General features: G+C 39.3%; 1 protein-coding gene across 4 annotated transcripts in view; it reads right to left on the reverse strand.

The window, feature by feature from the left end:
* Window positions 1-917: 917 nt before the first annotated feature.
* usp10 (ubiquitin specific peptidase 10) overlaps window positions 918-24,665 on the reverse strand; it is a 30,997-nt gene continuing 7,249 nt past the window's right edge. Inside the window, exons 2-15 of one of the 4 annotated variants that reach the window (XM_028566329.1) lie at window positions 19,557-19,625; window positions 19,007-19,052; window positions 18,548-18,607; window positions 15,502-16,764; window positions 13,680-13,771; window positions 13,070-13,179; window positions 12,923-12,981; window positions 12,730-12,833; window positions 12,159-12,258; window positions 10,872-11,052; window positions 7,547-7,712; window positions 6,182-6,326; window positions 5,298-5,363; window positions 918-3,985 (exon numbers count right to left, since the gene is read on the reverse strand). In XM_028566329.1, the coding sequence (XP_028422130.1) occupies window positions 3,798-3,985; window positions 5,298-5,363; window positions 6,182-6,326; window positions 7,547-7,712; window positions 10,872-11,052; window positions 12,159-12,258; window positions 12,730-12,833; window positions 12,923-12,981; window positions 13,070-13,179; window positions 13,680-13,771; window positions 15,502-16,764; window positions 18,548-18,607; window positions 19,007-19,052; window positions 19,557-19,625 (2,649 nt within the window). In that variant the 3' untranslated portion in view covers window positions 918-3,797. The remainder of the gene's footprint in view (window positions 3,986-5,297; window positions 5,364-6,181; window positions 6,327-7,546; window positions 7,713-10,871; window positions 11,053-12,158; window positions 12,259-12,729; window positions 12,834-12,922; window positions 12,982-13,069; window positions 13,180-13,679; window positions 13,772-15,501; window positions 16,765-18,547; window positions 18,608-19,006; window positions 19,053-19,556; window positions 19,626-24,665) is intronic. The other 3 variants (XM_028566395.1, XM_028566532.1, XM_028566454.1) reach the window with 3 other exon arrangements.

Here is a 24,665-nt window from a genome sequence, read left to right on the forward strand (position 1 = left end):
CTGCACTGATCAGCCATTAGCTGGATCTCAAGGCTCCACCACGCTATGGTCTCATAATTAAGGTATAGTTTCTTCTGCTTGGTTAGGTACAGGGATTAATGGCCGTCTCCGGTCTATTAAAACACCACTCATACTGGTTGTGGCGCAGATAGGCACACAGATGTGCCAAGACCCTATTGTTCTCATCTGCTGCTGCATGTGCTTCGACTTTGCTGGGGTTGGTCATCTCCACTTGATATTTTAATTATGGCACTTCAAGTATCTAAACGGCACAATAACAAGCTCATATTGCAGAAAAGTAATCCCATCTGTTGTTTGATCTATGTCCCTGTAGATGCTGCAATACTATGGCCATTATAATTACTTGCTTGTGTTGAAAAATGTCCTACGCACTTAAACTACTCAAGAGCCTTAAAAAAAAAGGCCCATGGGGAGAATACCGAGAGACAGACACACACACACACACGCTGAAGGACACACTTGCGAGTATAGGTGGTCTATCAGTGGGTGTTCAAACATGTAATTTACCCTTCAGGCTGTGGGCCTGTAAAAAAAGATCTCTTGTAGTTGCCTTCTGACATTAACAAGGAAAATACTACGTTGATTGTGAGTTTGAGAGCAAAGCCACATTTCAGTGGACGACTGAGCTATAGTAAGGAAGGAATAAATAGTAAGGAATACTAAAGGGCAGAAAAACCTTACACAGCAATTTTTTCAATGATGGGTTCTGCTTCCCATTAAAGCAAACAGAGGCGAGCTCAGCCACGGCCCTAAAGAGAGCAGTGTGGGCACTGAGGCAGCCAGCTTGACCACAGGTAGGGGAGATACAACATACTACAAATACTACACATAGTATATGTTGACATGCAGGAACAAGAGACCAATTAACAGTGTGTGGTAGACCAAGACTCAGTGGATCGTTTTGTTGTTTTGGTTTATTGTGCACATTGTTCTGTTGGCCAGTCCAGGGCAGAGAGACTGCAGATGTTTTCAGTATTTACTGTATTATAAGAAAGCCAAGTAGTCTTCTGACTACACTTCATTAGCAAACTGCTTTTTGCACAATCCTTTATTTGAACAATTAACAAAATAGAATGCTGGAGGCTTAAAATTAAAAGACAGTAGAGATTTTTTTTTTTTAAGGTCAATATCGCAACAATTCCCAGCAGACAATAGTGTTAGGATCACACACTGAAAAGAGAGACATTATTGAAGCATTTCACCAGCACATTTCCTGACCAGCCATGACAGACTGAGATAAAACTGTACAACAGAAAGCTCAGGGTGTCCGTTCAAAGTCCAAACATTCTTCAAAAAGGGGAAAGAAAATCAACAATGTCACAATTTGTGCAGAAATGACTACAAAGTCAGCAGCACAACTGATCATTTAAGTCAGAAGATGTATTGACCGTCTAAACGACATGCCTCAGTTTCCTGTGTGGAATGAGTTGTGTACATGGCAACAAGACCTCAAAATGGAGAAGGCAAAAGAAAGTCTGAATATATATTGGAGGAAAGGCAGTAGGGCCTATATTGTTTCCTTTGGTTTACCTGTGGAAGGTTTCGGACTTTGAAACCCACAAGTCAATTGAGACTATGCACCACATAATGATGTTATATTACATAGAGGCTAAACATAATTTTAATCCAATGTGAAATTATAAAATTTAGTAAAATAGACTTAAAATTTGATTTCAAATTGAAAGACCAAATCAGTCTTTGTAAACTTACAATCAAGTACCATTCTGAAGCAGGAAAATGTGGGACAACCACCTTCTCACCTGTGTACCTTGTTTTAATTAACTATGTGGGAGACAAAAAGGAGGACTTGTGGGTTATAGTACACAGGACTAAATCATGTAGAAATACTTGAGCTGATTACATTTTGTGAAGTTGTAATACTGAGATTCTGACACTGGTGGTTGGAATGAAATGGGTCTCGAGTGGAGGAAAAAAAATATAAAAAGAAAAAATGACAAAAATGGAAATAAATATCAAGCAAAGAACTAGTTAAATTTTATTCATTGTTGTGCTTTAGCCTGTGTAATTTCTTTTCAAACACCAATTCAAATGCAAGCATATTTTTTTCTGAAGGGAGCAAGAGCATGGGAACATCCAATAAATGATCAATGACAAAAAAAGAAAAAAACTAACATCTTTTAGTAACTCAAACAAAAATCATCACAATCAATTAATGATCAAAAAAAAAAAAAAAAAAAATCTATATCTTCAACAAAAGCAAACACTATCTCCTTTTGTGCACATGTCCAGGGATTTTATGCAGAGCTTAGCACAGATGTAGTCCCACTTCCCTCAACACTCAGTTTCCCTCGACTAGGAGGAAATGCTGAGCCACAAAAGAGTAAATACATAGGTGTCAGGTACATTTCCCTAACTCTTCAGACATTAGACTTGCTGTTGGCGCCTGATTAGGGTTAGACTTGTACACCGAGTGGAAAAACATTGAACCTAAGGCAGCCCCCGCTTTCTGCTGAGTTGGGGGGGGTAAGAGGGGTGGTGTGGCTCAAAACTACACTGATAAGCCACCTATACACAGGTGGAACCTTTAGACAAGACAAAAAAAAACAAATGGATAGAGAAGAAAATTTACAAAGTAAACAAGGGAAGGTTTTGCGGTGGAATCTGTCTTGATTGGTTGCCATCTCTCCAGTGCAATAACTGAATCCAAAAACTATCAGTCCATTAGGACCCAAACAAGTTCTCGGTCAGATTTTATATTTTTAGTTTTTTCTTTCTTACATTTTAATCTAAATATTTGCAAAATATGCATTTGCCTGTCATATCGTAATCATTTATCAGTTTATACTTTGTGCACAGAAGCATATTTGTTATTAAATTCTAAAGCGCATTAATATTTTTTTTTTTTAGATAGTCTTTCTAAATCTAAACCCATAAACCATAACAAGGATCTCTCAAACAAGGAAGGTGTTCGGTTCTGTGTACCACTTTTCTTTTTTTTCCTGTTGATGGCTCAAGTTGTACCTAGATTTAAAAGCATCGTAAAAGTGAGGACATGGAGGAGTTGTTTGTGTTGGTGGCAAAGCAGACAATCTGGCATTGGGAGGAGAGACTCATGATAATGCTGGTGCTGGGCCTTTTCAATGCACAAGGGCAAATTCAAATAGGCTTTTAAACTGCTTCCAATTCATTAGGCCAACAGTACTCCTTTACTAAAAGGCAAACACTGATATTTCTAGGTAATTTCCTTAAAAAAGGTAATTCAAGCAAGAGAAATTACCCCGACGGTCCACTTGCAGCCTGTGGTAGATAGTTCTTCCTGTGCGTAGAGTCCACCGTTTGCTATCCGAGCCGTGGGCTCAGTCAGAGGTGAGTCTCAGGTCCTAACGTGTAACCCCAACCCCACCTCTGTCTATTCAACAGTCCTTTACTCGCTGCTTTAAAAGTAAAAAGAAAAAAAAAAGGGGACGAAACAAAACAAACAGCAGTGGTGCACAGAGAAGAGAGAGCAGTCACAGGGAAATCTTGGTGAATGCAGCTTGTTTCTCTTCCTCCAAAAAGATAAAAAGAGAAAGAAAAAGGTGTTGGAAAAGCTGGTTCTCAGGAAAGCAGGGACAGGAGGGAAGAGGAGGAAAATCTCGCAAGAGAACAAGTTGGGCAGTGTTCCTGTTCATTAGTTTTATGTGTGTTTGTGTCATGTGTCGATGTAATGTCCTGTCAACGAGTGCATTTGGAGCATGTGTGTTGTGTGCGCGTTTGGGAATATATTCGGGTAATCTTGCGCGTATGTTGGGATGTGTGTGTGTATGTGTGTGTGTCTACAGCAGGTCGACGCGGCGGTAGTACAGCAGGTAGGCGGTGCGCTCTGCAGTCTGCTTCACCACCTGGTACTGGTTGATGACCTTCACTGCCTGGTCGTCAATGCGCAGCCAGCCGTTAAGACCAATGTGGAAGACATCTGTGGTGTAATGACCGCCTGTCGCGCTGTTCCCATGGTGATAGACAACTGGTTAAGAGAGGGGGGGGGGGGGTGAAGAGACATTATTTAAGTCATTATCATTCATTACTTCAATGTTGGGCACAGCAGTGTCAGTGGTTTCATTTTTTTTTTTTTTTTACTATGAGCCGTTTTTAAATTGACCTACAATGCTGTACAATGTAGCTTACATAATGGATGCCTAGAAAAATTATTCTTTAAATGATTCTATAAACCAAAATAAAATTGTCTTGCCCGAGTTGACTCATGTGAATCAAACCAGTGTACTGTGAACAGTAGGAGTCCTACTCATGACTACAGGTCTCTTCAGACTCACTGGGTGTCACCCACTTGCTGGTGATGCTTGAGGGATAGAACTCAATTGTTGATTCATTGATTTATTACTAACAGCTTTTGCTCCAGCTGGATGAACTATTTCTCGGAAAACACAAACTTATTCCAGGATATACTCTAGAGTATATCCTGTTTTTTTAAATAAAAGGACTACTTTCAACCAGATGTATTTACACAGAAAAGAACAGCCGTTCTTAAATTACTCAGCATCATTATTTTGGGCTAGGGCTGAACGACTGAATCGCAATTTGAAAGAATTTGATTAGCTCATCGTGAAGAGCGCGATTAATGGAGGGCGCAATATTTAGATCAATGTTTGGTGTAACATTTGGTTTTACATTTTATATTCCTTTTTTCATTGTTTTACATAAGGTAAATACTGGAACAATCTTAAATATTACAGGTTAACAGAAATGTCCTATTTTCAGATTTTTCATAATTGTTTTTATTCCTTTAACAATAATCGTAGAAGGTGCAATATGTACATGCGGCTATTGAACTGAGGCATATCAGAAATGTAAGTTTACAGGACAGTACTGATATTTATTAGTATTGTTTTATTATTATAACTTTAGGTTTTGTTATAAATGTTTTGTTTGATTGTTCAATGTTCCATGCTTAGTAAAAGAAAACCACTTATTGATGGCAATTCATAAATACGTTCTCATCCTTGCATACAAAAACAGAGCATTTTTTGCTGGTGTCTCATATCGTTAAAATGCTCCATGACATGTTTTATCTGTTATACATCAGTTAAACTTTTAATAATAATAATAAAAATCAAATCGTTATCGCAATATCTGGCAGAAAAATTGCAAGTAGATTTTTTCCCCCCCAAATCGTTCAGCCCTATTTTGGGCCACATCATGGTGGATGAATAATTCCCACAGTGACAATAGGTTACACAAAACCAACAAAATTACAACCTTGCTTGAAGCAGATGTAACAATGTGACTGAAACTAAACAAACAACAAAACACAAACACACCTGCAAAGAGCCGGTAAGTTCTTTGGCCTTTCACAACTTTGCCCCGCACTCCAGAGGACAAGAGATCTGAAAGGAAATCACAGTTAGGAAAATCCACTAATTAGATCAACAAGTTGTAAAGCATTGCTGAAATGATAAATACAGAATGTGTTGCACTAATGTTCTGCTGCCGGGCAAGTGTAATGTACATCATAACAGAATAGATTTTCGTTTTTTTACAAAAATTGACAAAATCCGTTTACAAACTTCACTGCAACATTGTTCTCTTGATTCATTCTGAAACCCGATCCCTCCAAGGATGTCTACAGCCATGATAATGATTTTGCAACCTGATTCGATCAGTCACAATGTTGTGTCATTTTCATGAGTCACTCCCACAAGTTGAGCAGACAGACCGTTCCCTTTGAGAAAAAAAAGACACACCATTCTGTCTTTTTTAATATCAAAAAGATTAGTCTCTCTCTGGGAAAGCAATTTTTTTTCAGACTCAAGGTTAATTTGGCCAACTCATCCAATTAATCATCTACAGCTAAAACTGAGTAACATGTTGATGCATGTTTTATAGCTTTGTCCCTTTTCAAGGAATCCTGTATAAATGTGTCTTAAATGCAATAGGGCTGTGATGATTAGGTGACATCAAATTAACAAAAGCTATCTTTTCATATGTTTTTTAAATATGATTGCCCGCTGCATGCAAACGCATGTACGTAACAATACTTAAGAAGTCTACGTTGTATGTCTTTGGTCAGTGCTGGTAAATTGGATCATCAATTTCTATACACAAGCACTGTGCATGAACGTGGTGCACACATTACACATCTGTAAACACCAAAAAGTCCACGGTCAAGTTAAAGGTCTGGTAGTAGTAGAGTGTGGGTCCATACCTTTGCTGATTTCCAGGTCAACGGGGTAATCAATGTTCTTTGTCAGTTTCTGGCAGCCTCCAGTCTTTTCAAAAACAAATCTCTTGAGATGGAGCACCAGCACAGGAGGCAGCTCTTCCAGAGTCACCCTCCGACTGATCTCAATCTGAAAACGAGGACAAAAAGATGTCTGCAGTCAGAAAAGGTTCTGTGATAGTTATACAATATTATTCAAGGGAAAAGAAAGTTACATTTTCAAAGACTCTCAAGAGTTTATTTGTAAGTGTAGACTTAAGATAAAACCCTATAAACCTATTCTCAAAACAGGAAGGAACAAAACAAGTACAGAACAAGCGGTTATCATTTTCTTGAAAATGGAACAGCTGGCTGGGCACTTCAAGTATTGACTCATCAATCATCTGGTTTTGGGGCTTTAAAAGTACAAAAGACAAGAGTTAGGCTGTACACAAAGTTAACTGTCTCTGAAATTACAAAGACCAGAACAATATATATATATATATATAACTAACTAACTTTATAGTTACAAAAACAAAAATTACAAAGACAAAAATGTCAAAACAAAAAGATGCCCAGCTGTCTAGCAGATGTTTCCTGCACCAGTTCCAACTTACTGAACAAAGGGTTTTCTTCACTAGTTGTGATGTGTTGTGTACTCCTATGAAATAACTAGAATATTTGTGAAGAAAATTCACAAATTCGATTTATTTTTTATTTTAAATAACATGTATGCCTTTTTTTATTATTAAGATTTATGCCTTTTATCATGTGTAGCCAACATTACTCTTAGTCTTTATGTAAAACCATCAGTGCATACTTTCTATGACAGTAACTCAAATCTGAAATCTATTTCAAGACCTAATATTTCTGCACACCAGGGCTGGGTACCGAATTCAATACTTTTTAGGCCCCGACCGAATTGCCTCTCAAGTATTGAGTATTGAAAAATGCCTCGTCATTCAATACCCAGTTTCAATACCTAAGGAGCAAATATCATCAGTGTCAGTGAGCCAATAAGAATGGAGCATGCTTCTACCAAGATCAAATAATGATGATTGGCTGTTTAATGGTACACATCGTAGACACAGGCAGGAAAAACTGTTAGGCACAGAGACGGGGCTCACGTAGTAGGAGCTGAAAAATAAAAAGATTTGTGCCGTAATGTATGTGCAATAATGTTTTTGTTTTATAAAATTCGTATCGAAAATCTTTGAAGGACACCAGCCCTACTGCACACTCCCAAATATAACTTTAAAAAAACACAAAATACTAGTATACAAAAATAGTATCCCTCATTTTTTTGTGTAATGTAATAACATGCAACACTAACAAACTAAAACATAGCCTGAAAGTTTGCTTTATTCATACCTCCTGCTTGGTTTTAGAGGTGTAACCCTGGACTGACTCTCGTGCCACCAAGGTTTCTAGAGCCTCCTGGACAGTGCGGATCTTCTCCGACTGGATGTCCAGCTGCAGAGTAAAGAAAGGCTGCAGAGTGGCCGACTCTTTAGAGTTTTGTTGATACACCACCGATCTGACAAAGAAACAAAACACCAGGTTAGATATTAGTAGAAACAACAAATGAGGTTATAAGGAATACTCATTAGGTTATATCGAAATAATTCAATATACTTATATTTCCAGAACTTTCATTGCTCACTGTAAACACGTTTTTGCTACAAATTAATTAGTGAAGTGCTACTTGTTTTAGTGAAGTACTACTAGTTATACAAATAGTATTAATATAATTGCATCTGTATCTTCTCAAGATTAAACCGTCAACACTGGTATCATTACATTTTGTAAGTGTATCCTGACTGCAACATCTGACCTGGAATATTTGAAAGGAAAAAATCTAAATCTAATATTCTGGCTGCTTCTGATGGCCGAATGCTTACGCCATAAAGACTATAATTAGGAGAATTAACTTTCAAATAGTAACACTAATTCACAAAGCAAACACACCGACAGTGCCCAGAAAGCCCAAGGGTTATTATAGCAAAGCTCAGTGGGCGTGCACACCACACTCTGAAAACATACACTGCTGTATTCCATTTCTCTGGTTGCAACCATTTCTGAGAAAATAATCCTTTAAGACATTGTGTGCCCAGTGTAAACCAGGACTGTGCCAGACCAGAACCTCATAGAATATGTTATTTAGGCAGGCTACACCCGCACAGGTTCTTTCCGATTTGTCTGAAAGTTAAGACCTTTGTTTGTGAACGTGTGCCCCATGCCATGCTGTCGAGACTTCTGACCACAATCGGCCCACAATGGCTGTTATTCTGAAGGACTGTGGTGCTAGCAGGACAAAAGCTGGAGCTGGCTGGCAGCAAACCGATTTGTGATGCCACAGTGAACAGAGATCAAAAACGTTTAGTCAGAACCTGCGTAACAAACACAGGGTGCACAGATCAAGATGACACTTTTATCTTCTGAGGTTGGTGTATTAAGTGGGAGCAGAAGCCATAACCAAAAAGATAAAGCGGTTATGACATTTCTAAGAAACTATGCAAAAGAAAAATAAACAACTCCACCAAAAAAATTATATTTCTAAGTGCGTACTTTCAGTCATTCAAACTGGGACAGAGTAATGGATATTATAGTTGATCATTTCCTAAATCAAATGTTTCTTCTTCTATTCCTGCCTCTTGTGACAAAAGCACAAGAGACTGTCTGAATAAGAGCAAGAACTTACTGTACCACGCCTAGGAAGGGAGACTGTCATTCAGTAACACAGCTCCCATGGTAACGTGGACATACATTTATAAATAATGCATCTAATGACATATACATTTGACAACACAAATAGATCATTGGTTCGTTCAAACATGTGCATCTTTTACTTCTTACACAATTTGTCTTTTGTAAATTTATGTAGTGCAATGCTTAACACTAGAGCAGACTAAACACTGTCAAATGAACACATTTAAATATAAACTGCTTAAATGCACAGTATTCAAAACAGTGGTGCATCTTTGCCCCTGTATTTACATAACATGTACTTACATGCTTTGCAAAAACACATTGCATTATCAGAGAAGGCCAATCTCTGGCAGGCTGATTAGTGAGCTCACTTTACACTGGGACCAGTTTTAAACAGGCCATTTCTCTTTTGTAAATGTATGTAGCCCTGTTAATCATAACCTATCTTATTATGCCAGTGCTTAGATTTTTGTTGTTAATTAAGGGTTATTAAACATATCCCAAGGTGACGCGGTATTAGCGCAAAAAAGAAAAATAGCAAGTATTTAAAGGTGCAATATGTAATATTGTGTGTAATACTGGCAGCTAGCGGTTAAAATAGTTACTGCACTACCAATTCAAAATACTGAAGAGTTGTTTCCCCCGCCCCCTCCTGCCCAGACTTGAAGTTCACGGGGGTTGCCAGGCTGAGACCGCAGCATTCACAACAACATTGCTAGACGCTTTTCTCACATAGCCAGACGTTACTCCACAGCACAGCGGAGTAGCTAACGGTAGATGCTGGCTATATTGACAGTCATAAAAGCCCGTGCTCACGCAGAGCTCTGTAACCAACTGACAGACACTTTTTCAGCTTAAAATTACAGTATGAACCGCTAAAAACACAACAACCTCACTGTCCTCTCCACGCCAGTCAGGCACACTTCCTCGGCTTAGAATTACAATACGAAACGCTAAAAATACCACTACCTTGCCGACGGAACACACTTCATTGGCATACAGCCCTCCTCTCGTGGCTTAAAATAACTCACCGTTGTCAGCTCAAGCCGCTGAACTACACGTTGTAAACAGCCATGGGCTGCTTCCTCTGGTAACGTTAGCAGGGTTAGCATGGCGGCGTTAGCCAGGACCAGTCGGGATCACTTTACTGGCTATGTCTCAATTGTTTTTGCGAGTAACCAACTCGGGTACTCTAGCTATATAATTCAATGTGAGTACACAAATGTTGAAATGACAAAAAAATGCCATCCCTAGTAGCTGTGATAAATTAGCCTGAAGCTAATGCTTACCTGTTCAGGAGAAAATAAGCCAACTCCGCGTCCTTTTGGGATCTAAGCTGTCTCCATCTTTCAAATACATCTCCAATATTTACCAGGGGGTTGTTACGTCTCTGGTCACGCAACTTTTAGAAACATGCTGTTTTCTTTTTTTAGGTCATGTAGAATCTATCTCCGTTGATCCTGTTCGTTTGTGTGCTGCTTTCATGGCTGTACTACCGTTACGTTTTTACAGGTATATCTGGCAACCCGGCCTGCCTGTCAAACTGGGCCGTTGACACACAGATCAAAACATAAATTCCGTCACGGAATGTAAATTACAAAAAGAAAAAATACTGACATTAGCATTGTTGTCAGAAAACATAGTATTTCAGTTTAACAGGTTTCCTTAATATCTGATAAGGCACTGGTGTCATTTTTGGATTTATTACAGTACAAATATTACATATTGGACCTTTAAAAACAAAAAGTGACACTGGATTTTAGTGACACGCAAAACCTTTAACCGCCTCTCTTGTAGTAGAAAAGTTGTACTGTACTGGGAAATCCAACCTGAGTACAGCATCATGGAGTGCTGTACTCAAGTGAGGAAAAATTAAACACTCAAAAAAAACCAGCCTTCAGAATACCTTCCTATACATATGGCTCATTGTTTCTACTTCAGATAAAAATGAATTTCTGAATCACATCACAATGAACTGTCAACGTACCGGATGTGTCCACCAAATATGTCAGTGATGGGTGTGCGGACAAAGTCAGCTTGGCGAGTGATGGAAGTCTTGTTTCTGGGGCCAACTTGCTCCCATTCATCCTCACTACCTTCTTCCTCCTTATCAGCAACATCTTCCTCCACACCGGGCTGGGATTCTGGCCCGTTGGGTGTGGGAGGTTCTGTTCAAAAAACACAAAAGAAAATATCCTTTAGAGAATAAATGATGAAAGTACTTCAAATGGCCTTGAAGTAAGTAACATGAACTCCTCTATTGAATCTCATGTCAGTTTACATGTTTCAGGAAGTTCAATAGCACTTCAACTGATGAGTTTCATTTTAAACTTGTGAATTATTCATTAAAGCTGAAATTTGGATTTGTGTGGTAGAGTGAATATTTATTGAAGATTGAGGCACTGTTAAGAAATGTTAGGTTTGTCAGTTCACACCTGTTCAGTTGCAATGGCATCTTTATCACTTTAGTAAATATTAGGGCTATCAATCGATTAAAAAAAATTAATTAATTGCACAATTTGCTGTAATTAATCACGATTAATCACTTTTTTAAATTGAGACTGAAGCTTATAATAATGGATATTTAAATGCTAAATTACTTAACTTTGCAAATATGAAGAAAAAAAACAAACAAAGAAAGGTTCTGCTAAGTTCAGAATGTTTAATATCTTTCAGAACAGCAGCAACAATTTGGCTTAGTCCCGCTAAAGGCTGCTGGAAACGACTAGAAACTGTCTGACTTGAGAGCAGATTTTTGTCACCGTCCCCGGCTGCTGTCGCCTGCTCTCGTCTACTTTACAGGCGAGGCGCAGTTCATCTCCAACGAGCCTATGTTCAGTCGCCGGCAGGGCAGTCGGGACTCACCTGGAAATGGCGAGCAGGGTGAGGTGACTAGAGTCTCTCAAAATCTGACGAAAATCTTCTAAACTGACCTTTGTTGAGCTGAAATGAAGACAGATTCAGCAACTGCACGGCCTATTTCTCGCTTAAAATGTTTTCAGAAACATGTTTCAGTGAACTATTTTAGTACAATATGAGATCGTATTCTGAACGGCCGCCATGACAGTCTGGCTTTGGATTTCCGGAGAAAACAAACCCATGTGACGCGTTAGTTAGAAGTTAGATTATGCAGAAAGTAATGCAATTCATCTTCAACTTACAACGCAGAGAAGAGCAATCATATGCAAACATGAATTCATTTAAACAATTTCTGTAATGATCTCATCTTTCTTGGGATATGGTTTTGATACGATAGAAAAAAACAAGTGCTTACTCTCTTCCTGAGGCGAGATTAGTTTTTTCAAAGCCAGCATTTCCTCATGCAGTCCGTTGAGAGTGAAGCCAAGATACTCCTCCGCATCCTCTTGTCGACCCTGCGAGCCGAGCACCAGGACATCAGCACCAATTAGAACACTCTACCAAGAATGCTTACTGTCAAATAAAACAGTGTGCACGCATAAATGTGCAAACACAGTCGTTCATTAAGGTACACAGACAGGGACGCATGTTTTACAAGTGAAACAGGATGAGTGTAAGCCTCATTAAAAATAAAAAAAGATAACCATTTCATTCAGAGTGTTTCCATAATCTCATTCATTAAAACTGAATCAGAAGAGACTCAGCATGGGAAACGCATGAACTGCCTTTATTCAGACAAGTTGTCAAATTCTAAACTGAAAAATGTGTATTGAAAAGAAAAACAAGGACATTCCCTTTAAGCACTTTCTGTTCCAGAGGATGTGTATTCAGAGTGTGATCATAAAAAAAAAAATTTAATTAAAATAAAAACCTGACCCATTGCTTTGCAGTGAATATGGTTTTGACCCAGAGGCAGCATAGTTTACCTTCTCAGAGAGACTTGACTTGATGAGAGTGAGGAGTCTATAAATGTAGGTTGGTTCAAAAGGTACACCGGGGCGAACGTCTTTCATGACCTTATCACCAACAGCTGTGGACACAGTTACAAATCCTACAACATCAGAGATGCGGACAGAAAAATATACCAAATGTCTTTGGAAATGCTGTCTAACATCTCACCTTGCTGTTTGGCTTTAGATGGCACAGGCATGTTGTTGAACTCGTTCACCAGCCTTACACTGTCAGGGACGAAGAAATATATAGGGGATATATCTTTGCAAAACCAATTTAAGCAATTTGATATCAGCTTGCAGAAATACTACTTACAAGTTGTCCATCATGGGTGTGGAGGTACATGGTCTCTGCGTTTCAGTATGCAGAGGAATGGACTTCATCAGGTGATACATGGGAGGGCATGCTATCAGGGCCTGTAGGGTCTGAATGTTCAAAGTCAGGGAGGAACACAGCGTGTAGGAAAAATTAAATGACAAGCTGCTGTTATACATTTCAAATTTGATACAAATGGATGAATAAGTTCTGAGTTGATGAAAGCTCTGGTGTCAATTTAGATTTCTAGTTGTTTTTCCCAATCAAACTAAATCAAATTTTGAATCAGTTTCCATAAAACACCAACGGGATTAGTCATTGATAGCATGTTTTAAGCTTTCCTTAAAAAAAGAAAAATTGCATTTTCCTGGCTTCAGAGGAAATTTCCAGGCACAGCTGAAACTCACTTCTCAGCAAGTGTCAGCCAAAGACAAAAAAAATAGATTTCCCAATGGCAGTATTTTTAAAACACTTAACCCCATTTGTCCTTGGTGCTATTTTGCTTAGCTGCAATATAGGAGCTAGTTATATTACCCACAGCAAAGCATATACATGTGTTCAGTGTTGAAGGGTTAAAATAGGTGCAGCAAAAAGCAGAGTGAAAGGATACAGCGTTGATATAGCACCAGTTTCCCTTGTTGATCAGTCCTCTCGGCTGCAAAGACACTGGTTTATGTATCAACTTCACATTCTCAATAAGTTCTGGGGATTCAAACAGACACAATGTTCTTAAACATGTAGCCCTGTACAACTCTGACAATGAATGAATGAATGAAAGAGAAAAAGAGAGAGAGAGAGAGAGAGAGAGAGAGAGAGAGAGAGAGAGAGAGAGAGAGAGAGAGAGAGAGAGAGAGAGAGAGAGAGATAATATTTTTGTGAGCACATATTTCCAGTGATTAACACTTTGATACAGTGGTGAATATTATAGCAGATCATTCTTGAATCACAAGTAGTAAATATTCATTTTTACACAATAAATGTTCCTTCTTCTATTCCTGCCTCTTGTGACAAAAGCACAAGAGACTGTCTGAATAAGAGCAAGAACTTACTGTACCACGCCTAGGAAGGGAGACTGTCATTCAGTAACACAGCTCCCATGGTAACGTGGACATGTTTTACACAATTGATTTATAAATAATGCATATCAATAGCACTTTAGACAATACAAATTGATCACTAGTATGTTCAAACTTGTGCATCTTTTCACCATTTCTTAAATGTATGTAGCATAACATTTGAGCAGACTTAACACATTCAAATAAAAACCGCTTAAAAGCACAGTATTCACAGCAGTGGGGACATATTTCCATTTTCCAATTTCAGAATACAGTATATATAGTCTTACTATGTTGCATCATTCCCCAACAGAAATAAATTGAGTCTAGAGGGTCAATATGACCCACTGGTGCTTATCAATATATGTAATTCCAGCAGTTCTAGTATTTTAAAATATCTGGAATTGACTGTTCTGCAGATAAAAAACAGCCACAAGGTTTTCTGGTTCATAAGCATGCATAAGTAAAATTTTACATCTCAAAAGGGAACACATTGATGAGAGTAAAAAGAATACTTTACGTATCAAATTACACCCAATAAGGACTGGGCACCAGAAAAGACAGTGTACTGACTAAACAGGATTGATTTCAAACTAACTCAAACCATAGTGTTTGGGATGACCGACACAAATGAAGTCTCTGGTACATTTGCAAACCCTTCTGAGAGAACTACTGTACAACAGCCTCAACATGTACAATCCATACATGCAGCAGAATCAGGTTCAACTAAACAGACAAATCTCAAATACTGCACACTGCTTTTAAGACACAGAAAGCCCCATTGATAGAGATAAAAAAAAACTGCAGAATGAAGTGGCACAGCAAAATACTTAATATATTGTATCTGTTTGCAAGTTTCTAAATAAATGAACCTAGAAGTGATCTCAAATCACTAAACTGTGCTTGTTTGTGTGTTTACTCCAATTGACCCAGGCTTACTTATAATAGTGTTAGTTAATGAGATAAAGTGAGTTACACAAATGACTTAACTGACAGCTATTCTGGATGTAGTACCACCATCTAGTGTTCATTTCTTGAACTTTTTGAACATGAGAGTAACATTTACCTGTGGCAAAACGTTATTGAGCAAATTGAGTAGCTCTATATAAATATATAGGATAATCAACAGCAGATTATGATTTGGTCACTTATCCTTTATACTCTTCTAAAACATCAAATGCTTAAAACCTTAAACTCACATAGGAACACAAAGAGGAAAAAGGAACAGTACAATTGTCTCAACATTGCCACCAAGTGGAGGGGGAAAGAATTTAGCAGCAATGCACCCCTCTTGCAGCAAAACCGTTAAGCAGACACAACATGAAACCAGTACGATGGGCTATTTTTAAGAATATACAATGCATCTTTATATAATACCTGCAAGTTTAGGGGCCATAGGATCCTCTGAAACGTGGACAGGGCACTCTTTGACCTCCCCAACTTTCTCAGGCTGCTCTGGCGTAGCGAGGGAGAGAGACACAACTTCCACAACATTCTTTACCTCAACAAAGGCCTGAGGGCCCCCAGGCAGAGGCTTGGAGTTGTGAAAGAGGCTAGCCCAAGACTTTGGGAGGTTGGCAGCAGGTACAGCTGGAATTGCAGGCGAATGGACCTGCTCTGTCACTACCGACTGGGCAACAGAGTCTAAGGAGACATGCTGAGCCTGCCCCCCACTCTCACAGTCTTCTTTGTGTTCATCTGCACCGATGGGAGTATCAGGCTCTGCCTCCAACCCATTGGCCACCCCACTGTCTGCTAGCTCCTGTCCCTCCAGTTCAGTAGTCGTAATGGAAGTGGTGACACAGGGGGTGGCCACAGCAGCTGATGGAGGAAGAGGGGATTTGGAGCAGGGACTGTGTGGAGTATCTGAAAGTTCTGGGCTCTGTAGAGCCAAATGATCTGGCTGCTGATCTGCAGTCCTCGGTCCCTCTGTCATCCCTCTGCTTTGAGAGGAGGATGAAGAGGAGGAAGTTGCATTGCCATCTGATAAAGAGGCAGCTCCACTTGTTAAGTCCAAAGAAGAGTCATCAGGGCTATCACAAGTCCTCTGATTGGCAGTGGATGTGGGGGCAAACTTGGCTGCTACAACAGCAGCTGTTGATGTTGCCATGGAGACCGGTCCAGGGGTGGAAAGTTCAGCCCCCGACGATGCCTTACTGTCCACATCTTCAGCACTGTGGAGTGGGCCACCCATTGCATGTCCGTTCACAAGTGCTGTCACAGACGTCCCATCTGCTGCACTGCTGCTGCTGTTGTTGCTGCTGCTGCTACTGCTGCTGCTGCTGCCAGTTAACGGGTCCAGGTAGTTGTAATACCCCGGCGGCCGCTTTTTCTTTTTCTTCCTCTCTCGCTGTCCCAGGCTGCCAGGGAGTCCGTCCATGTCCTGGCAGGCCTGGTGATTGTCCAGGGCTGAGGCCTCCGAGTCAGGGCCATCCAGCGAGTTGAAGTCAGTTCCATCAGGGACATCAGCTGCTGGAGGAGCCATCTGTTGGGCCTTCTGGGCCGACTGGCAGCCCAGGATGAACTCTGGAGCTTGGGGGTTGAGGGTGCTCGACACCTTGAATAAAGGATCGTTCACTCCAACAGGCTTGGAATCCATCACCTCGTCAACACCAAACTCAATGCGCTGATAGTCTTCTGCTGCAGAAACATTTCAATCAATTAGAAACAAAGTTTTGCCTTTTAAACACAGCCTAAACATAAAAAACAGACTGCTGTATTTACTCTCCGCTGAAGTTTGTTATAAAATCCTTATTTCTGAACAACTAAGCCAACATAAAAGGGGTCGTGGGAGCTCTCTGACAGGATCAGACATTATATACACACCACTAAAAAGACAATCCTGCTGGACCTATTTTTAGCTTCAACAACTGCTGTTGTGTCTATGCTCAACTAAACCACATTCGTTCTGGGCTTATGTGGATCCTCTGAATGTTGCTAACATATCCAAAAGTGGGGTGATTCAACAGTTAACATCCAATGAGGCAGAGTCTCTAGCAATCTAGTCTTGGGGTTTGTTTGTTTTCCTAATCCAGCTCAAACGGCAAGACTTGGAAAGCTGTGAAACAAGTGTATGTGGTCCTGGGTTTGTTAATTGGCCTGATTTCTGCTAAATTAAATGTGGACATTATTCATTAATTATTTTAAACTGTCCATTTGCAAAGTTTTGTTATTCAAAAATGCAAGAATTAGGATTCAATTTAATCAATCAATTTAAATGTATAATATTTAACTGTTTTGCATAGGTCAACATCTTTGTACTGTTTGGGCTAAACTGCCACAAAAGCAAGACATTCAACATTTTTTTAATCTGTTTCTATATAGTAATTCTGACTAGAGGGGAAAATGACAGCAACAAGGAACAGGGGGTTTAGTGTTACTCTTCACTATAATAATTAGATCTAAAATCGCTTGAAGGTAGGCTTACGTTTAAATAATTATAGATTAAAGTGAGGCAATATAGTGCGAAAAAACAGAACAAGACAAACGGCATACTAGAAGACATAACAGGCCTACCTTACACATTCCTGCATGGCATTACACACCTTAAAATATTAATGGAGTTTTATACAATATTCTTTTATAGATGGCCAAAAGGCTGTGACAGCACAATGACAATAATGTCTGATTTGAAACCTCAAAGGACACTCAATGACTATTTCCATAATGGACTGCACATCAATGATGTACATCAATACGGATCATTTCTTAAAAACAAAATACTTTTCCAAATTCCATTTTAAAAGTGTCTCAATGTGTAGGTCATCATTACAAAACTTCATTTTTTAGTTAAAATGTGTTGCATGGCATCTTAAATAGTACATTATTAAGCAGAGGCGCAAAGTGAAAAAAAGGTGAACAAATAGGAAACAGTAAGTGCAAATAAGAAAAATCATTAAAGTGGCTTTTATCATGTCACAGCTGACTGGTCACCCAGACGGTTAACCCTGATGTTCTGCAGGGGTTAAGAGGGTATGAAAACAGCAATTACTGTACTTCCTCTACTGGGATTAGAAGATCTTCTGTTAGTGTTACTGAAATCGCACTTCATGACTGTAAAATGCATTCAGTAATAAACCATAACAATGCAAGGCTACATATGAACACACATGTTAGCAATCACATAAAACCATCAATATGCCCTTAGTAAATAAGCTGCGATTGTTAAATCATATGTAAATTCAATCTGATTTTAATTAATCTTGGAGCCCTGCAGTGGTGAAAATGCATGATATGCAAGAGAAGATAAGATACCTAAAAGTATCTTGAGCATGCAAAGCTCTACAGATTTTACCAACAGGCAAGAGAAAGAATACAGGCGCAAGGTTTAGAAAGCCACCAGTTTTTGAAACCTGGATTTTGAGTTTTACAGCAAACGTACAACAGCTAGTCAAGGCACAGGGTGTCAGACTCCTCAACTCACCGCAAACCTGCAGTCCCATAGACTCCATAATATAAGGTACAGCAGGAGTGCAGTAACTTCCTAAATAATCAATACAAATCAAGGTAAGGCAAATGTCATATGCAAACGGGTACCATTTCAAAGACAGGTGGCTGCTATTACATTTTTTATTTGGTGGCTCGAAATTTAAAGAATGAAAATAATAAAATGGTTAAGATCTACTGGGATATGTAATCCATTCTAAACAATATGAACTGTATGCATAAATATATGCACAAATAATCACATGAAAAGCATCTCCCTGCCAGGCAAGTCAGGTCAGCCTGGGCTTCTATCTTACATTATTAAGACCTGCTTTGAAAAACTAGAGTGATGTCAACTAAGACCATGAGAATAGTCTTTTGATGCTAAAAGATTTTAAAAAAGAAAAGGGAAAATAATATATTATCTAGCAATCTAGTTTGTGTGAAATGTACATACCAGAAGACTGACTGACGCACGGGACTTTGTCATTGAACGGAGGAAGCTGTGTGGAGGCAAAATGCAACATTAGGAGTTTAAAAAAAAAAAAATACCACTAGTATTGAGAAATGAAATTGTTTAGCATCATGAAGCATTAACTACCCACAGTTAAATATGTTAGATATTTATCTAGACCATTTGAAATGGAATTACCCATAAATTACAGATTTCTCGTATGCAATAACAGTCATTTTAGGCTTAGTGTTCATTTTAAATAAAGGAGCTACACAGAGCATTAAAAAATAACATTGTCACTTAATGGTGGTACCTATGTAATAACAACCTGGAGCCTCAGTTCCAAAGTAGTGTATCAGGACTAGTGTTTGTCAAGATTTTAATTCATTTCCCATGAACCCTGTTACTTTCTGTTAAAGTAGATCCTGCTGACCAGTAGAGACGACCAGATCTTGTAGAAAGGTCAACCGTTATGGCAACCCATGTAACAATAATCTAACAATGTAAAAAAAAAAAAAAAAAAAAAAAAACGGAATGTAATCCGGCTCCTTACCTCGACATAACATCGTGGTGTCACAAAAAACTGATTGATCTCATCAGGGCTGAATTCCCCAAAGATGTACTGTGGGAAGGAATCAATATAACCATTAGTTTAAAAGAAAAGCACAATGTTGTAAAAATCCATTTCTCAATTTCTTTTTTTTTTTTATTCATTGCTGTGATGAAAATTCTAAATTGGTCATGTGGTTTTAGCATATACATTTCTGGCATCCAGACTAACCTTTTTTACTAGGAGCACTGTAACCTCTAACTAAAAAGAATTTAGGGGCATAGGCAGAAAATGTATGGGCACACACCTTAAATCAACCTGCAATGACATTTTTCACATTTCCCCCCATTTTAACTGTATTACTGATATATCCTTTGGTAATAAATACATAAACTACAATCTGCTGTATTATTTTAGTTCCCAGTCACATTTTAATTGAATGGCACTTACCAGATGCACATTCAGAAATGTAAACAAATAATTATTACGGTCAATGTACCATATTGCGTCCAACTCATACAGGCTCTCCCTCCCTCCTCTCAGTCTTTTTTTAGACACTGAAATAGCAATCATATCTAAGGTGATTCAACTTCCATGGAAACGGGAGTATCTAATTATTTAACACCCAGTGTGGGAAATATTGAGTGATGATGGAGCCAGAGACAGATGAGCTCACGACACTCACACAAGCTCTATTTGTTTTAAAGTTTTTTTGTGGCATTTTAGGCCTTTATTGGATAGGCAGGCTTACACATGAAGGGGGAGAGAGAGGGGGAATGACATGCAGCAAAGGGCCACTGCGTCAAGGACTGAGCCTCTGTACATGGGTGCGCACTCCACCAGGTGAGCTACCCAGGCGCCCAGCACTATGCGTTTTTACGAGGTAAATAGTTATATATTTAGCAGCCTATATATGCATTTTTTTCTTTTTCATAGAAGCGGTCACCGCTCTCTGCTTTCACCTTGCTACCTTAACCTCGTACCGCAGCATGGGGCAAATGTCGGAGCTGACATTAGCATTGATGTAAAATGCAAATAAATATGTGAATGCAAGGGCAATTAAGTGATATCCCGCAGTTGTAAAATCCCGTCCATTTTGTCTGAAACCAAGATAAAAATGCGGTCGATTCTGTGACGAGACCGAATTCTACAACACTGCCAAGGTCTATCAACACAGTTCTGCCAACCGGAAATGCATGCAAGCTGGGTTGAGATTAGGGCTGCATGATAGGAGAAAAATAGGCGTTGTTGAATATTGCGACAACGCTATTACTTGCAATAAATAAAACAGATATTAAAGTGTCCTCAGTTAAAATACAAATTGCTTGTTGAATTTAAAACAAATTAAAAGGAAATAATTTCCAACATTTTATTGAATAAATTGAACATTGAATTAAATATAAAAGGCAGCACTAAAAAAAGCATGACAGATACATTTTAAAGTGCATTTTCTACTATTTTTATTCAACTAGCACAACAAATCTCGGTGTGTTTTTAGCAATATATTTCAGCCTTTCAAAATGTGTTTATTGTGCCAATTGATAACACAATGACAATAAAAAAGAAAAAGAAAACAATATACTGTGCAGCCCTAGTTGAGACGGTAAACAAAGTGGGGGGAAGAGAGGAGGGCTAACGTTAGGCTAAGGCTAACTCCTTATTGGCTATCACTACGCAGCATTTTCCTTGCCAATGTACAATCTTTACTAAACAAAACGGATAATCTTCGGCCTCGGATCACCACTCGTGAACGTATTATGGACTGCAACATCATGATTTTCACGGAAACATGGTAACAACATTGCTGTGCAACAGCATGTGCGGATGAGTTTAACACCATGAAAGCGAGACACAAGTATGGATCACAGTGTTGTGCAGTTGACTAACCACTCACAGATCTTCCCCCTCTCACACACACATTGCCCTCTCCTCCTTTTTCAACATGAAATAAATTAAGTCATCAAATTTTGAGGTTGCAAATGCACGAGTAACACTCGCACTCTCATTAAAATCACTAATCGGTTAGGGTTAAGCTGGAGCAGTGTGGAGCCCTGCACTTACGTCCTCGTGATTTTAGAAACTACAGGGATCCAGACAGAGCTTATTAGTTCTCCTGTCAGCTGGACATCTGAAGCAGTAAACTGTCAATAATTTAATGATTAATTAATCACTCAAGATAACAGCATTGGTGACTTTCTTGAGATAGTTTGAGATATCTGTTTAGTTACACCACAAATAAAACTACTGACTGCAGGGGTGCTATATAGTGTTTTAACACTTCGTAAACCATGTGCATTAATGTAGGAATAATCTGCTTTATGACAATAATTAACATACACAATATAAGAGCAACTATAATTAACTTGCACAACAATTGTACTAATTGAGTTTCCTTTAATACCTGACCAAGAGCACAACTACATTTCTCCTGGTAGGTCACGGTTAGGGCTGCACAATGTTTTGTTTCATCGTCTAAATCGCGATGTGCGCATGTGCAATAGTCACATCGCAGGACGTTGTGATGTTGGCGCAAAACATTTTTTGCTGCTTGATAGAACAGTAAACTTTCACCGTTCTCCTTTTACACGATTGTTGCCGGCTGACTTGTTCCCTCTAAGACAGGTAGTCATGTGGGCAACGTGTTAACGTGACGTAACATTAGTCAGTTTGTTACGGGAAGTGAGGCTCGCCCGTGTGTAGAAAAGTACCGTAAGTGGCTGCTGACACATTGATGCACATGCTTTTCCATACGTAGTGAAGCTACAGTAGTCAGTGTTTTATGTACGCTGCAAAGACGAACTAAATCACCCGATTAATGCAACGTAATCATGACATCTCCCCCAGACAGGCTTGAGCTTAAAGAAACAAGGTGTCTGGCTCAACTAACGTTACGGTTCGGAGCTGCGACGCTGGAAACGTAACACTGATCTAGACATCTAACAGAAGTCTGTGCCTGATGTAGGGCTGTCAAAATTGCACAAAAATGACGTTGGAATATTCCCTCTAAATTAACACAGAATATTCGAACATCTGGTTGTGCATGCATCCAAGGTGGCGCGCGACACCGTGACGTCAAAATTATGCAATGTCCCGAGGTCGCGCACGGCTCTCTTTTCAGCGGCGCGCGACAAAGCGGAAACAGGAGCCTGAATGAGTTTGCCAACAACGTGCTGCCAGGACTCCCAGAGTGACTGCAGGTCTCTCTGGTAAACTTACTGGGTTAAGAGGAGTTCTTTTATGGTGAATGAAAGTCTTGATCCGATGAAGTAGGTCAGTGAATCACATCGAAGCATTGACGGCAATGCTGCTGCCAGTTCTGCCGTTGTTTACCTTTTTCTTCTTCTAGTCCGTAGAAAGAGCAGCGTCGGTAGCATTTGCTCATTAGCGCCACCGCTGTTCAAGAGAAGATTGCAGCTAGTGTCGCGACCACCAGTGCAGGTATAAATAGTCACGGCGATCTCATGATGTCACATTTGTATGCGCCAGCTGGGCTGCGTCCGGTATGCAACGGCTTTCAGGCGCGCTAGCGAAGCAGACAGCCAGACAGCCTCTGCTACCGCGAGCGTTTTTTTCCACTAAACCACCAATCACAATCAATGTTGATCAATTTAACAAACAAGCCGGCCGCGCTACTCGACCACAACCTGAAATTTAGAGAAAGCAACATGAATGCATTATTAAATATCATTCACTGTAACCTGGATTTATAGTATTATATGAATACAATGGTGTCATGTCAGTGAACCAGTGTATTTCTACCCAATTTCCTTCACCAAAATCACCTCAGAAGAGCAGTCACAGCGCTTACTTGCTTTGGTGTTTGTAAAGCATTAAAGTTAATAAAGAATGGTTCACATTAGAAAAGTTCCTTTTTCTATCATTTTCTATGTAGATGCACTACCCTACAAAATCACCCCAGTAGTCTAGAATGCTTTATTATTTCCAAATAGAGCTATTCATGTTATCTTGTAAAGATTTGTCTTAATCGCAATATACATGTCAAGTTTTTATCCAATATCGTGCAGGCCTAGTCAGGGTAATACCAGCAGACAAACCGGTAAGGTAACAATTCTAGCCAAAAACCACTGCAGTGTTTGCCTACATAGCACAAATGCCACAGATTTGCCACATCAAGTATACAATCTTAAATTGACTTAATTGAGGAAACAATCTGATGTTACAGATATCGGTTTGAAGGGCTTTGATGAGGATTTTTAAGTTTGTGTACGTATGTAGGACTATATCATGAAAAAGCTATTAATTTATTATTATTCAGGAACAAGTAAAGAGAGGTGACCTACATGCATGATAGATCACTCACATGTAGCCAACAATACAACAAACCATTTAATTAGCTTATGGGCTCTCCTAAAGGTTAACCCCCAAACATACGGGCCTCAAATTAAGACTTGGTGCTCGTATCCAGCAAGTTTAACCAGAAAGTTCTACCACTGCACACAACACTGTATAGAATTTGCACTTGATGGTGTCTGTGTGGACAACCTTCATTACTGGAGTACCAACAAGTCGATACAGGCATTGGCAGTGTAATTAATAGTGAGATAAGAAGGAAGAATTACAAAAAGGTGAGCTTTGGCCAGAACTGAAATAAATAATTCCCTCATAGCAGGATGCAATATTGCTCCACCCTCATCTCTGATAATTTACCATATTCGTGCAAAACATTGTATTTCACAGTTATTACTCAATTATATGATAGTTATTAAATAGGTCTTATTTTATTATCTGTTATAGTGCCACACCCCTGACAGATGACCCTTACACCTTCAGGGGAAACACGGCACCACCCAAGTGTCTACATGTGCATGCAAAACACAAAGCAACAGAGAAAAGGTAAAATGATCTCACTAGCCATGCGGTTAATCCTCTCAGTGCAATAAACAGAGGGACGTGAAAGGGAAGGCACAGAGAAAAGAAAGTGCAGCTCAAGCATATGTAACTCTTTGCAAACGAGGCCCCACATTGCTGAAATGGCACTACAAGAGACAAACAGCCAGCCATAATCCAAAGGCCTCAGGATGGCTAATACAATCACAACAGAAAGAATGTCCCTTTGCTTCTCTCTGCAGGCGTGCCACACGTACCACACTA

Source organism: Perca flavescens, chromosome 1 (assembly GCF_004354835.1).
Source record: "Perca flavescens isolate YP-PL-M2 chromosome 1, PFLA_1.0, whole genome shotgun sequence".
Lineage (NCBI taxonomy): Eukaryota > Metazoa > Chordata > Actinopteri > Perciformes > Percidae > Perca > Perca flavescens.